Source organism: Lepidochelys kempii, chromosome 15, assembly GCF_965140285.1.
Source record: "Lepidochelys kempii isolate rLepKem1 chromosome 15, rLepKem1.hap1, whole genome shotgun sequence".
Classification (NCBI taxonomy): Eukaryota; Metazoa; Chordata; order Testudines; family Cheloniidae; genus Lepidochelys; species Lepidochelys kempii.
Genome location: NC_136394.1, coordinates 2477895 through 2493270, shown reverse-complemented (window position 1 = coordinate 2493270; position 15376 = coordinate 2477895). Strand labels below are relative to the sequence as shown.

The 15376-nt window shown below is 39.6% G+C and overlaps 1 protein-coding gene across 8 annotated transcripts in view; it reads left to right on the top strand.

Annotated features, from left to right (window-relative positions):
- Positions 1-15376, top strand: part of EWSR1 (EWS RNA binding protein 1) — a 41377-nt gene that overhangs the window by 2567 nt on the left and 23434 nt on the right. For 4 of the 8 annotated variants that reach the window (XM_078848959.1, XM_073312773.2, XM_073312770.2 and 1 more), the window contains exons 2-5: positions 5462-5498; positions 5807-5858; positions 9896-10019; positions 10419-10436. In XM_078848959.1, coding sequence (XP_078705085.1) covers positions 5462-5498; positions 5807-5858; positions 9896-10019; positions 10419-10436 — 231 coding nt within the window. The remainder of the gene's footprint in view (positions 1-5461; positions 5499-5806; positions 5859-9895; positions 10020-10418; positions 10437-15376) is intronic. The other 4 variants (XM_078848960.1, XM_073312774.2, XM_073312772.2 and 1 more) reach the window with 1 other exon arrangement.

Sequence of the window (15376 nt, the reverse complement as noted above, 5' to 3'; positions counted from 1 at the left end):
GATCACAGAACAAGTAGGATTAAGTATTTGGTTACAGTAAAAGCAAAAGTGCCTCTCTTGAAAATTGTGTATCAAAATGGAGGCACTGGAGTTCTGTTTCTACGTATTAGTCATGTAATACATTCAGTAATTGTGTAATGCAAAATGCCTAGGGTTTCTTAAGGAAATACAGCTTTAACTGCTGAAGCTCAAGTTTTCTATAGGAGTAGAGTGGGAAAGAAGATGGATAGGGCCATTACAATCACTCTCCACATTAGGACTCAATATTTGAAGTTTATTTTAAAATAGGCTTTGGGGCTAATATCATTCTAAACCATTTTTAAAATCTGGATTAAACATTTACATCTAGTCCACATAGGCAGGCTAAATTGCAAAAGTGGTCTTCGGTAAATGTTTACTGAGCCTCGTGGATGTGGTTTATATAGCAGTGAAAAAATAAGCAGACTAATATTTGGCCTACAGATATGTCATGAGACCCTGTGATGAATATATCTGGTTACATTCGTTTCGGTTGTATAGGATAGATGGTAGATTAACTATTTCTGGGACCATAATAGAGCCTGGTACAAAGGTGTTTTCACTGTTTGGGAGTATAGTTAAGAGTCCATCTACACTAAACAGTGGAATTGTGGTGTAACTAAGGACCTGTTATATTATATGGTGGTTGGTTTGGTAGCCTTTCTGGCACCAGAGCATCACCATAGTATTTATATACAAAAGTTATGCAGTATTTCTTTACTCACCAAGGGTCCTCTTTGTCTTGTGAAAGGACTAATCAGAGAAGCCTAAATCTGGATTCTGGTACACCTTTAATTTGAACACAGTGATTCTTGCAGCTTATCTTTAAAAATCAGTACAGTGAAGGTACACCTCTACCCCAATATAATGCTGTCCTCAGGAGCCAAAAAATCTTACCGCATTATAGGTAAAACTGCCTTATATCGAATTTGCGTTGATCCACCGGTGTGCGCAGCCGCCCCCTCCCCTCCCCTCCCCTCCCCTCCGGAGCACTGCTTTACCGTGTTATATCCAAATCCGTGTTACATCAGATCGCCTTATATCATGGTAGAGGTGTATTTTAAACTGAGATTTTTAGAACTTTAACACCAGAAAACAGGGTGGATAAAAATCTTCTTTAAAAAAATAATTAAAAATCGATATTTTTATTAAATCTGATTTCTTTAATTAGGTTTGTTTTTAAATAAACATTTAAAATTATATTTGAAATTGACAACCTATGTTGGCTTAAATTTATTATCTATTAAAATAGTTTCAACTACATTAATAATATTAAGCAGTGCATGTTTAATCTGAAAAAACTGTGTAATAGGATGAGATCTTTTTGTTCTAAAATTTTGAAGGATGTGGTAATCAGATAATCAGTTCACTAACTAATCAGTTTTCAATGTAAAATGTGTTTTGAAATTTTGAAATTACCAGCACAGTTAAGGTAGTTTTATTTAATAAGTGCTGGGTTTGTGCACTCCTGGTTTAATTTTAATTTCATTCGAATACCACTTGACACAAATCATAAGCAAACAATTAATCATCTGATTAAAAATTAATCTAGATAATTGCTTAAATAAATATGTATAGCTGTAATGTATCCTCCTTGTTAGCAGAAAAGCACCACATTTAGTGTAAAGGCTATAGTTAGTTGCAAATATACATATTTTAGTGGTTACCAATCAATGGGAATCAACCAGGAAACTAACTAAAGTGCAAATGCAAAACATGACTAAAACTGATTGTTTAAATCAAGGTTTCCTGCTTGCTGATTTAAATGATCTTTATTTAATTGGTGCATTCTGCTAGAAAACTTGCAGTACTGAAAAGTTAGTTTGATTCATGGTTTTTATTTTTAAATTTAGTGTTTAATTATTTACTTTCCTCCATGTGTACTCAGTTGTTTTATGGCTGCTTTTCTGCCGTAGTTCTGCCACACTTAGTTTCTGGCAGATAACTTTTTTCTTTGGAGAAAACCAGTGAAGTATATCTTTAGAGGAAAACGCAATTTTATGTGAGTGTTGCAAAAAAAAATTATAAATTATAAATAGGTCAAACTTTGGGCTTATCAACCTAAAGAACTAATGAGTAAAGAAACATGAGAGTAAAATTGTCAGAATGGTTTAAAAAAATGTGCCTGTCTTTCCGTTCAGTAAAGGAGGATGTTTTTTCTTCAGGAGCTGCTGTATTAGTGCTACACCACTGTATTGTCGAGCCTCATGAAACAGAAGAGGGTGAAGATTCAAGTCCCATTGAAATGAGTGTTTTTGAAATGTCCATTTGCCATGGAAAAATGTGGAATTTGCATTTTTACAGAGAATTTTTCTTTTTTAAATTTTATGAAAAAAATACAAACATAAATTAACTAGAGTGGAACCCCATTTATCTGATCTAATTGGGACCAGGGCTACACTGGATAAGCAAAAATTTGGATAATCAGGAGAGTGGGCAAAAAAATTCAGCCCTAGGCAGCGGGGTTTGGGCTGTCAGTGGGAGACCTTGGTGGCTGGGGCTGAAGTTCTTTGCCCGTTTTCCAGATTATCTGAATTTTTGCTTATCTGGTCTGGCCCCAGTCCCAATTAGATCAGATAAACAGGGTTCCACTGTATATTGTGGCTAGGAAAACACTGGTTTTTTTACTGGAGAATTTGTGTTTTTTTATAACGGAAAGCTAGGATCCCTTGTTATAACAATTAAGCAAAATATTTCTTCTTTAAAATGTTCACTAGTCCACTTGAGCACATTAGAAAAGGGAAGTTAAAGACAGATTTCATAATATATTTGATTAACCTGATTATAGAGACCTAATAGTAAAAACACTATCTTAGGTTGTTTAAAGGAAATAAAAGGGGAGAAAAGGGGAAAAGTAAGTGTTATAAGTAACTGAAGATTGCATAGTAAAGATTCTCAAATTTGGGGCTGCTTCTGAGGCTCAGCTCGTTGTTGTGGGTGTAGTAATTTGCTTGCCAATGTCCTTCCACTGAGCAGCAAGAGCAGTGAGTCTCAAACCTTTTTTACTGGCCAGCCCTTTTACACAGCAAGCCTCTGAGTGCAACCCCCGCTAATAAATTAAACACACTTTTTAATATATTTAACACCATTATAAATGCTGGAGGCAAGCGGGGTTTGGGGTGGAGGTTGACAGCTTGTGACCACCCATGTAATAACCTCACAACACCTGAGATGTATTGACCCCCAGTTTGAGAACCCTTGAGCAAGAGGAAGTAGAGCTGGGGACTCACCTGTCGCATCTCAGCACATAAGTGGTGGCCATATGTACATATGCTTTTCAGCTGCAAGGAAAGTAGGCTCAGAAATGTTGAGTGTGTTCAGTGAAACAGAAGGGTAGCAAAAGGAGGACTGAAAGTGGGAAGATGAGGATGGGGATTATGAGTAGTGGGCATATGGACAGATTGTGGGAGTGTGGTGGACAAAGGAATGGATGATGGATATATAGAAAATAAAGGGAATGAGGAAGAAGGGGGAGGGAGCGTTGGTTAGGAATAAGATAAGGTGGAGCAAATGTGGAAGAAAAGGAAGGAAGTTAAGTACATAGTAAGAAATAGGAAGGTGTGATGAACACTGAGGTGAAGGAAAGCAATGCAAGGTGTGAAAGAAACAAATGATGCTCATTTTAGGTCAGCTTTAACTAATGAATGTTTTAAAGACTGAAATGTTAATGCATCTGAGCTGGGAATGGGCATGCATTTTAAACATCTGTAAAAGGCAGTCAAAGAATTGGACGTAGCAAGTTATAAATTTTAAAAATATAAAAATATTTAGAAAAAACAAGTAATGCTAGAATATAGTCTAATTTGTGTGAGGGATCTCAGGAGTTTAGATCTTTCAGAAAAGCGGTTTAACATATTTGGTTCTGAGTGGCATCAAATGGCAGGTGTTTGTTTAATCTAAAAATAAATTATTTGCGGAGACTCTCTACCCCTTTATTTCTTCCTACTGCAAATTCAAAATAGTGTGCAGGCTGGTCAGAAGTTATCATCCAGGCCGCTGCAACTTCCTTTCTAATGCACTCCCCCTCAAAATCCCAGTCAGTGCCTGAATCCCCCAACAGCAACACCAAGATTGAAATGGGAGGGGAAGAAACCCATATGATTAATTTTAATCATTATATGTGAATGGGGTGGGAAGCAGAGACTGAAAATTGTCTTGCTGAGGAGTCTTCGGCTTTAAGAAACGTAAGCCATTGATATACAATAAAAATACTAAGTTTTTATATTCAACCTTTGTTTATTCAGTGCCACACATTTCAGTTAACAAGAAGCTAGAAAGATAAATGAAAGAATTCATAGATTCATAGATATTTAGGTCAGAAGGGACCATTATGAATTAAAGCAGATCCTTGAATTCTGCAGAGTTGTCAGCCAGATTCCTCCTATATTTTTACTTTGGTTTTCTTGGCTATACTAGCTAACCCTGAGGTATTGTCAAAATAAAAATATATACATCTGTTCCCATTTGGGACTACTTAAATCTTTGCAAGGAAATTGTAGCAATATCTAGTCCCAAACTGCTTTCAACTAAATTAGATGCCTTAGCTTGAGTGGCTGTAGTAGCTTTAGAACAGTGTTTCTCAACCTTTTTGATATCAGAGACCGGCTTGCTGCCTTCCTGACTTGTATCTGGGAGATTTCAGGGACCAGTTGTTGAGAGACACTGATTTAGAGAATGCATAGATACAGAGAGTTTGAACAATATCTGATCTTTGCATACTCCGTTAATCACACTTTCCGTACACTGGAAGCATTTGAAAGTAATAATTTGTTTGGCGACCTTGACCTGTTGAGAAACTTCTGCTACTGCTTGCTCTAGATGTCTGAAAGGCAACTAAAAACACTTCATACCTTTCAGTGAAGCCTTGCATTTATGATCTATAATAATCTGAAATATAGCATTGTCTTTGATCAAGGGGATGGGGAGGGTGGGAATATAAAAACTCATTGCTAACTGAATATCTTGGATTTTGACACAAACTTTTAAACAATCTTCCAGTGATTCATTTTTGGCCTTTTAAAGTCAAAATACATGGAGCACAGCCTTATTTTAGCTTCTACAACTTTGAATAGTTGGAGCAAAGCCTCCTTAAACTGACATTGTCTTAAAGGGGTCAGGCATAGTGTTTTTTAAAAAAAAAACAAAAAAAAACCCCACACATCCTCCTGCTTCAGTAGCTGGGTGCCATCCAAGGTGACCCATTAAAGTAGGGTAATCCAAAGATTGCTGGAAGCAGCAGGTAACAGAGGGAAGAGGTTTTTGTTTCCAAACCAAAATGTTTAATAAATTTACCTTTAGCACCTTCGAAACTCTGGTTTCTGGTTGTTTATAATGGTTTCTCCTCTTCCAAGCAGCTGGAAGAAATTCTGGCAACTGCACTCTTATGCCATCAATTTTATTAGCTGTCTTTGTCAACATTCTTACTCTTCTTTCTTTCCTGCAGACTATAGTACCTATAGCCAAGCTGCAGCCCAGCAAGGGTAAGTAACATTATAGTCTCCATTTGTGTTTTTAGAGGGCATACAATAGCTTTCTCTTTAGTGAAGATTTGGTATATAGTGTTGTATTTCTTAATTTGAGTGTGTGTGTGTATATATAGATGTGTATATATATTTCTAAATAAAAAATGGATTCTACTGTTTCCTTTAAATTAGACCTTTTATATTCTGTTACCAAGAACTACAACACAAATAGTTTGGGAACATTGAAAGTGTTTGTGTAAAGTATGTATTACACAATTCAATAGTGTATATCTGCATTTTAAAATTTCATTACATTCTTTTTATAGCTACAGTGCTTATGCAGCTCAGCCAGCTCAAGGATATGCACAGACGACCCAGGTAAAACATGGGGCATTTTCATAACAGCTACTGAGTCACGTCTACCAATAAACTAAGCCAGACTTGACCAGCCATTAAATAACCAAAGAAAAAGACTGAGCTTTAATGTGAAATATGTTGGAAAGTTTTATGATAACGTTTTAGATTGTGTAGAAGGCTTCCTTAAAGGGACAACAACCTTAAAATCTGGAACTGTTCACTTACTGTTAAGAATTTCTTAGCCTACTGCTGTAATTGAGAGAAAATAATTCTTGGTGTGTATTTAACAGTTTCCCTGTTTGTGAATATTTCATTCAGCAGTGCAGGAGAGAGAAACCTGTTAAAGTGGAGAAATGTAATTTGCAAAATTGCATCAGTTGTTGGATGGAATGGGAAGAGAATAGACTTTAGGTACAGGTATTATACCAGAAACAGTTAACAACGCTTGAAATTGACTAGATTTCAGGCTGATGTCTGTCAAAAGGAAACTAAAATGTTTGCGTTTAAAAAACAATCTTAAGGATCCAGATTGTGTAGAGACAAACTTCAAATGCATTTTAAAGGAATACTGAGTTTCCTTCTAAAACTGTAGTTCAGGTTTCTGCGTTTCTACTAGCATCATTTGACAGCTTCACTTTCAAGGGAGCTGCATGCCTTACTCTGCAGCAGTAAGGTATCAACTGTTGCCAGAGAAATACAACTGTAATCTTTGCGTTTGGGTCTCCTTAATCAGTGACCTACACACTAATTAAAGTTTTGTTTAGATAACTGTATTGATGAAAAATGACTTTAGAACTAGATGCAGCAGTTCTCAAACTGTGGGTCGCGACCCTTATGTGGGTTGCACCACCATTTTAGTGGGGTTGCCAGGGCTGGCATTAGACTTGCTGGAGCCAAAGCTCCCTGGCCCCGCCTCAGGCCAAAGCCTGAGCTCCACTGCCCAGGGCTGAAGCCAAAGTCTGAGGGCTTCAGCCCTGGATGGTGGGGCTGAGGTTATAGGCCCCCTACCTGGGGCTGAAGCCCTTTGGCTTTGGTTCCCCCAGCCCGGGGTGGTGGGGCTTTGGCAGGGCTCGGGTGGGCTTAGGCTTCGGTCCCCCCTCCTGGGGTCGTGTAGTAATTTTTGTTCTCAGAAGTGGGGTTGCAGTGCACTGAAGTTTGAGAACCCATGAGGTAGAGTAATAATAGGTATCCTTCAGTCTCGAGAGACCATGGGTATACGCCCCTGAGAGGTAAAGAATTTACTCAGTGGTTTTATGGCAGCCACAAGTCTGGCTGAAGAGAGACAATCTCTGCCACATCTGTCACATTTAAAGGTGGTGATTTGACCCTTTGGGCCCTGCCTTCTGCAAACTCTTTTCTCCTCTGTTGAGCTAAACTGCTTCCTCTCATATCTCTGGAGACCGTTGTTAAGCTCTTGTTTCCAAAGACTGTAGTCTTGAGTGTGATCTTCCCATTTGTCTACATCCATGTGCATTTCTTTGCACACATCCTTGAAATGCAATTTTGGATGTCCTTTTGGTCTTTTTCCTAATGCCAATTTACTGTAGAGGGTGTCCTTTGGGATGTGCCCATCATTCATTCAGCACACATGCTCAAGCCAGTGGAAGTGTCTGTTTGGGAAGTGTTTGCATGCTGGGTATGCTGGCCCTTTTGAGCACCTCAGTGTTGGTGACTCTGTCCCTCCAGAAGATTCCAAAGATTTGACGAAGCTAGCACACATGAAAGCTCTGGTCCATGTCTCGCTTCCATATAAAAATATACTGATAACACACACACGATACACACAGATCTTTGTGTGTTTTGTCAGTTTGTTGTTTGGCCTACCCTCTTGTTCAGTCTAGACATTGTTGTGGCAGCTTTTCCAATGCGGATGTTGAGTTTCAAGTGAAAGTTTGGCTGTGATAGTGGACCCCAGGTATGTGAACTCTTTCACCACTTCAAGTTCATAGCTGCTGTTCTTGATGGAGGGTGCTTCCTCAACTCCATGGCACATTGTTAGTCTCTTTTAGGCTTAATAGTAAGCCTGAAGTCTGGCAGGCTTTGGAAAAACTGACTATTAGGCTTTGAAGATGAGCTTCTGTGTGGGTTGTCACTGCTGCACATAATCAGGAAGGAAAAGATGTTGGATAAGGGCCTTCTGAGTCTTGGTTTTAGATCTGAGTCTTGCAAGATTGAACAGCTTTCCATCAGATCTTGTGTGCAAGTAGATTCCCTTAGTTGAGGAACCAAAAGCTTGTTTCAGTAGCAGGGAGAGGAAAATCCCAAACAGAGTCGGTGCAAGTACTCAATCTTGCTCAGCTCCGCAATGAATCTGGAAAGCCTCAAACACTGAGCCGTCATATTGGACTGTTTTCATGGAAGGATCGAATCATGCTTAAGAGCTTGGGGGGACATCCAATCTTCTGGACATCCACTAGTTTGAGATAGAGTATACATACTGATGACTCCTGTTACTATTTAGTTATTTGGGGGAAAAGATTAGCATTAGTCAAGCCACCAGTATGTTATAGTGGATGTTTTGTACTTTTTCTTTAGTTTTCTAATCGTTAGAATTTCAGATTTTATGAATGAATTTTTTTGCTAAGAAGTTTCATACTTAAAATGCTCATCTGTGTTGAAAAAGAGAAGACAAAGGGCTCACTAACACCCTGTCTGTGAGAACAACACAACTTAAATTTATAAGCAAATAGTCCATGTTACACTTGCAACCTTTCCTCAACTTCTTATCTACTGAACTTCCACAAGTCAAGAAAGCTTGAAATGCTTTCACTGTGGCTAGGCTACCCTCCTTTAGGGTTTACAATTTGAAGTCAATGAGACATGTGGTCCTAAGTCACATAAGGCTTGTCTTCACTGCATTTTTAGTCTGAGATATAACTTGAGCTTTGCCCCTCACCCACATACAGATCTTGTTCACACACAAATCTCTACCAGGAGAGATGTGGTGCTTTAAGCTTGGGTAGGTGAAGGAGAGTGTTTGAATCTCCAGCTAGTAATTCAGTGGGGGTGCAGCAGCTTAAGATACAACAACTCAACTGCTAATCTAATCACTCTACTAGAACAGTCACTCTGGGGGTATGTCTACACTACAGCTCCCAGCCCAAGTAGACACTCACTTGAGCTACCATGCTAAAAATAGCAGTGTGGATGTTGCAGCATGGTCTGTGACTCAGACTAGTCACCTGACCTCAGACCCATGGGGTCAGCCAGGCTTGGGCGGCTAGCCACAGTCTGAATGGCCACCCATGCTGCAGTGTCCATACTGCTATTTTTAGCATGCTAGTTTAAGTGGAGCTAGCCTGAGTCTGGCTACCCAGACTGAGATGCGCAGACCCAGCTGCAGTGTAGACATACCATGTGCTGCTAATCACTCTGTAGCTCGTGTATTTCCCAGTATGATACTGGAGGTAGGCTAGCTCAACTGGAGTAATAAGCCTCCTTAAGCACTCCTTAAAATCATGCCCTCAAGTACTTAAATATGGGTTTAGGCTCTTACTTTTGAAAATGTTCACAACAACTTTGTTAATGCTTCGAAAGCCTAAGTAACATTTCACGGTTAACACTGAAGGAATTTTGTTTTGAAGTGGCAAAAGTTTCCACTAAGAAAAGTTTTTTAATAAAAAGTATGGTTTTTAGCTCCTCAGGCTGCCTACACATATTCATATGATTAACTATAAACACGTGAGTACGCCTATCAAAGTCTGTAGGAAGCTTGGGATTATTTATGTGGATAAAGTTATGTATTTAAGTGTTTGCAGGATCAAGGGTTTAGTTTTCAATATTTTGTTTGGCCTGTGGGGTTTGTAAAATTCTAATAAAGATACTAGTAGTAACATTTAGAAGCAGCATTTATAATTTACTTGATTATAAATTTTAATCAGCCTTACAAAGCCTCAACCTAATTTGTCTGTTGTTTAAAAGAAAAATAAATTGATTTAAATTGCTCCACATTGCTGCCTTTTTACTCCGTGTCACCAAAATGACTGTTTATATGCCTCTATGTAATGAAATAAACTGATCTTGGTGCTTGAATTAAATATATATTTTGTTTGGAGCAGGCCTATGGGCAACAGAGTTATGGAACTTATGGACAGCCCACTGATGTCAACTACACACAGGCTCAGACAACTGCAACATATGGGCAAACTGCATATGCAACTTCATATGGGCAGCCTCCAACGGGTAAGAGCCTCAACAGTGTTGCATGACTTTATTTTTACTGGGGAAAGAGCTTAGTTAAAATCTTCTACCTAAATATGAACCTAAACCATATTGAGTCGATTAGGGCATCTTTGACGTAGAAAAGGTTTTAGTGTTCCTATAGCCTTCCTTTTAGGGAATGCTGATTTAAAACAATGCTGAGATGTGGGTGGGATGAATGCCAGGAGTAAACATACCCGTTTAATCTACAGAATGTACTTTGTTTAAAAAAAGAATCAAACACAAAAACTGTGTAACAATGCTCATTGGGAATGTGTACTCTGGGCATCTCTTCAGTTGCTTGAAAATCAAATTGGTTAAAGTGACTGTTTGCCTATTCTGATAGTGTACCCTCTACTTTTTGTCTTGTGCTTTCCACAGTAGAAGGGACAAGTACAGGTTTGAATATCCTGCTCACTCTTGCATGGGAAATGCTGTTTCATTCTGTCTAAACTTGTGATGTTAACCCTTTAGGTGTTTCATTTGTTTTAGACCTAATAACATCACATTAAACATACAGTACTATTCAAAATTTGCTAGTATTTAGTGCCATTTATAAGTTCCATGTCTGTATAATGAGTACCATTCACAAACTCCTGAGTGCCATGCTCTATGGATAAAACTTTCCAAGCAATCTAGTGACAGCTGTACCAAGGTGTTCCAGGTGAATATAACCGAGCTGTCTTTACCATTTCCTAAAGGGTAAACAGCATGATTAGACATGGTCAGATTTTTCTGACTACCACTTTTGCATGTTCCATGTTATGTCTATGGGTTTCCAGTTCAGACATATACTTGACATCTTCATAAATAGTCTGTAAATTACTTCAACTTGTGCTTTTTAAACTGGAGCCTTGTTCATAAAAATACCTTAGTTTATTAAAAAAAACAAACAAACCAAAAAACCTGATCTGGAGAGACTTGATTCATCATTTGAAGACTATATTCTGGTGCACTCAATTTGAACCAGGAATCCATGCAAAAACATAGACTCTCTTCACTCAAGTGACATCCTGGCTACAGTTTTTTATGTGGCTCATCCTTTATTAAAATTAACTCTCTAGTGGAATGGAAACTTCCTAAAGGTTCCCTAGGAATATCCAGGACATACAGGGGGTGTTTCTACTAGTAACTGGGCATAGATGGATGGATGGTAAGGTGGATGTCTTACAATGGAAAATGTGGAGAAAAAATTACCATAACGTATTTAATTTTGCAATTCTTTACCACCATTTTTAAGTGGGGGAGGGTTTCTTTCTGACAGTAATCTTATGCCTTGAAGAATGAGAACAGATTGCTTTTGTAACTCACGCAGTTCTAGGGGTGATTTGTTCTTGGTTCGCCATTTAAGTGTTGAAGATCAGGAATCATTAACAGAATATATTTGTAGACTTAAACTTTAAAAATATCGCTGAAAAATCTCTGCCATTTATTCTGCTGGCACTGAGGCCATGTCTACACTAACAAGGTAAGTCGATCCAAGTTATGCTAATTAAATTACATAAATTACGTAATTTAATTGGACATAGCTTAAATCGATTTACAGCGATGTCTGCGTTGACAGGAGGCGCTCTCCCATCAATTTACGGCGTCTTCACCAGACCTGCTAAATCGATGCTGCTGCTTCTGTTGCAGCGTTGCTGATTTAGCCTGTAGTGAAGACCTGCCCTTAATGTGCAGGGGTTATAGGAACAGTAATCTACTGGATTATGTTTTTTGCTTGCACCATGTTTAGCTCAAGTTACATTTACTGGGATATATAACAATATTAGATATTTTGCCTGTGCTGCTTCCTCTCACACCCAATAAAAAATGCCAGTTAAAAAAAAAATTATGGTCAGATGGAAGACCACATAGGCGTAGGTCCCTAGAGTATGATTTGCATTAGTTTGCCTTTCTGTCCATTCGTTTGCCTCCCTGTCTTTAACTTTGGCAGAACTGTTTATATATGCTTATATATATTATATACCTTTATATATTATATAAGGTGGGTAGAAAGCTGGCTAGATTGTCGGGCTCAACGGGTAGTGATCAATGGCTCCATGTCTAGTTGGCAGCCGGTATCAAGTGGAGTGCCCCAAGGGTCGGTCCTGGGGCGGGTTTTGTTCAATATCTTCATAAATGATCTGGAGGATGGTGTGGATTGCACTCTCAGCAAATTTGCGGATGATACTAAACTGGGAGGAGTGGTAGATACGCTGGAGGGGAGGGATAGGATACAGAAGGACCTAGACAAATTGGAGGATTGGGCCAAAAGAAATCTGATGAGGTTCAATAAGGATAAGTGCAGGGTCCTGCACTTAGGACGGAAGAACCCAATGCACAGCTACAGACTAGGGACCGAATGGCTAGGCAGCAGTTCTGCGGAAAAGGACCTAGGGGTGACAGTGGACGAGAAGCTGGATATGAGTCAGCAGTTAGCCCTTGTTGCCAAGAAGGCCAATGGCATTTTGGGATGTATAAGTAGGGGCATAGCGAGCAGATCGAGGGACGTGATCGTTCCCCTCTATTCGACATTGGTGAGGCCTCATCTGGGGTACTGTGTCCAGTTTTGGGCCCCACACTTCAAGAAGGATGTGGATAAATTGGAGAGAGTCCAGCGAAGGGCAACAAAAATGATTAGGGGTCTGGAACACATGAGTTATGAGGAGAGGCTGAGGGAGCTGGGATTGTTTAGCCTGCAGAAGAGAAGAATGAGGGGGGATTTGATAGCTGCTTTCAACTACCTGAAAGGGGGTTCCAAAGAGGATGGCTCTAGACTGTTCTCAATGGTAGCAGATGACAGAACGAGGAGTAATGGTCTCAAGTTGCAGTGGGGGAGGTTTAGGTTGGATATTAGGAAAAACTTTTTCACTAAGAGGGTGGTGAAACACTGGAATGCATTACCTAGGGAGGTGGTAGAATCTCCTTCCTTAGAGGTTTTTAAGGTCAGGCTTGACAAAGCCCTGGCTGGGATGATTTAACTGGGAATTGGTCCTGCTTCGAGCAGGGGGTTGGACTAGATGACCTTCTGGGGTCCCTTCCAACCCTGATATTCTATGATTCTATGCTGCTTATATGCACCTAGTGCTGAGTGCTAAAGTCACTATACCATCCTCTCCTAGAAGATTCAGAATCCTCCAAAGGTGAACTGATAGTAGTACTGTTTTAAACAACCTGAAACCTCTTAGGGGCCTAATCTAAAGTCCATCAAAGATACTGTTCAGTATGCAATTTCTATGTTTTTATGCTTTATAAAACATGTAGTGCTGTAAGGGACACACAGATTAGCGCCCTAAAAAGGATCACATTTAGACTTCCGGTAAAATTGCACTTAATTTTCTCTAGAAGCTGACTTTGTATTGCTTAAGACAATTATTTAAATGGTACTTTTATTGTCTATTTTCATAATTCCTTAAAAGGCTTTATGTTGTGTCGGAGCTTTATGTTGCTCTGTGAAGCTCCCTCCCCATTCCCTTTGAAATACCACTGATGTGGGGGTCTGTCTGCAGGAGTATTAGAGCTGGTTCTTCTGCACCATGATAGTGGTCCAGGTTAGGGTTGTCTTCGCCTGCATAGGGGCGTATTTTAGCCCCACATAGGGGGAGGCTCAATCAGTCTCCCCTTTATCCCAGCCTATTTGGTCCTGTGTGGCTGGCACTGATTTGCACCTTAGTATGCATTTGAGGTGTGAGTTAATCCAAAGGTTATCAATATCTCCTATATCGTTACCCCAATTAAGCAATTTTTTGGGACTCCCTTTCCCCTCTAGGCATAAAGGTTGGGAGGAGGGGTCATAACCCTGGGGACCTCTTTGTGATCTCTAGATTGAGAATAATCTTCTGCAAATAACCAAACCCATTCTTTCTTTTTGACCACTGTATTTTAGTATCATGTATTTAAAATGTCACTTAGCCCAACAATTTAAAGATATGTAATCTACCATCATGAAGAATAACTTATTATGGATGGTGAACATAATTTCCTGTGTGTTGGTTCTCCCTTATGGTAAGTTTACCTATCCCGTATGTATTAGGATTGTGCAGGAATTTATTAAACAGCTTATGATGCTGGCTGTTTAAATTAGAGGGAACTTTGAAAACTGCCACCACCTGAAGAGAAGCCAGCTATTTCAGAATAAATCTTTTTCAATCCAGTATTTCATCTGAGTATTCTTTGAGGGCTGAATCCTTCCCTTCTAATGCAGAAAGAACTGCTATTTATATCCATGGGGGTTTTGCATGCAAAAGGCTTGCTGGGTTAGATCCTGATAGAGGAACTGGAGCTGACTAAGGAATATCTTTACCGGGCTGCTTAAAGGAGATTATGAAGTTCTAAAAGTTTCTTTTTTCTGTCGGAGACTCTCTCAAATTGTTTGGGTGGTAACATGGTCTAAATCAGGGGTTCTCAAACTTCAGCAACCCGAGGGCCCCCATTTTGATTTAAAAATTTTTGCAGACCCCCCCCCCCCAAGGCCCCTGCTCAGCCCCAGGCCCGGCCCCCACTCCACCCCTGCCCCTCCTTTTCCATGCCTCTTTCCACCCCCTACCCTGAGCACACCCCATCCACGCTCAGTGCCTCCTACACACCGGTTGTGCAGGAGGTGCTGGGAGGGAGGGGGAAGAGTTAATCAGCGGGCCCCCAGGGGTTCCTTTGCAGACCCCAGTTTGAGAGATGCTGGTCTATTTGTTTCCCCAAAGTGGAATCTAATACATTAAAAGATACAGCTCTAATTGTTTTGGATAATTTGTATTATCCTAAACTAAGCTGATGTTCAGCTGAAATTAGAATTTACAGTAATGGGTTCCTAAATCACTAACCATTTACATATTGAGGCTTAAATATTAAAAGCATTTTTACAAATGATGTGCCAAGACTAGAGTTCACATGTGCTTAAAATTCAGGGTTCTTTTTCTTAGGACAGTTAACGACCTTAGTGACACCTGGCAGTGTGCAAACTCTGCAGCCTGCTTTGGATTTGGTTTTAATAATACCATCAGATGTGCCAGGAAAAAGGGACCAAAGTTGGAAAGATCTAGCTTAGGCCTTGATCCTACAACAAGTTCTCTCTGAGTACAGGATTGGGACCCAAGTGTATTAGTTTGCTGTGAAGTTTACCTCTGACCACTGGGAACTGACTTACTGCAAAAGCCTGATGTTGTCAATGAGCGATTGGGGCTTAGTTGTTTGGAATTGGGGTTCATCTAACTTTAGGTATCAGCCAGTCTTTGTGGAATGCTTTTGTGGCTCATGTTTGGTTTTTTTGAGAGTTTTTGAACTGTTTCCGTTTGAACACAAAAAACCATTCTCATTTTACACCATTCAGCACCATCCCATTCGCCTTTTTTCCTTGCTAGCAC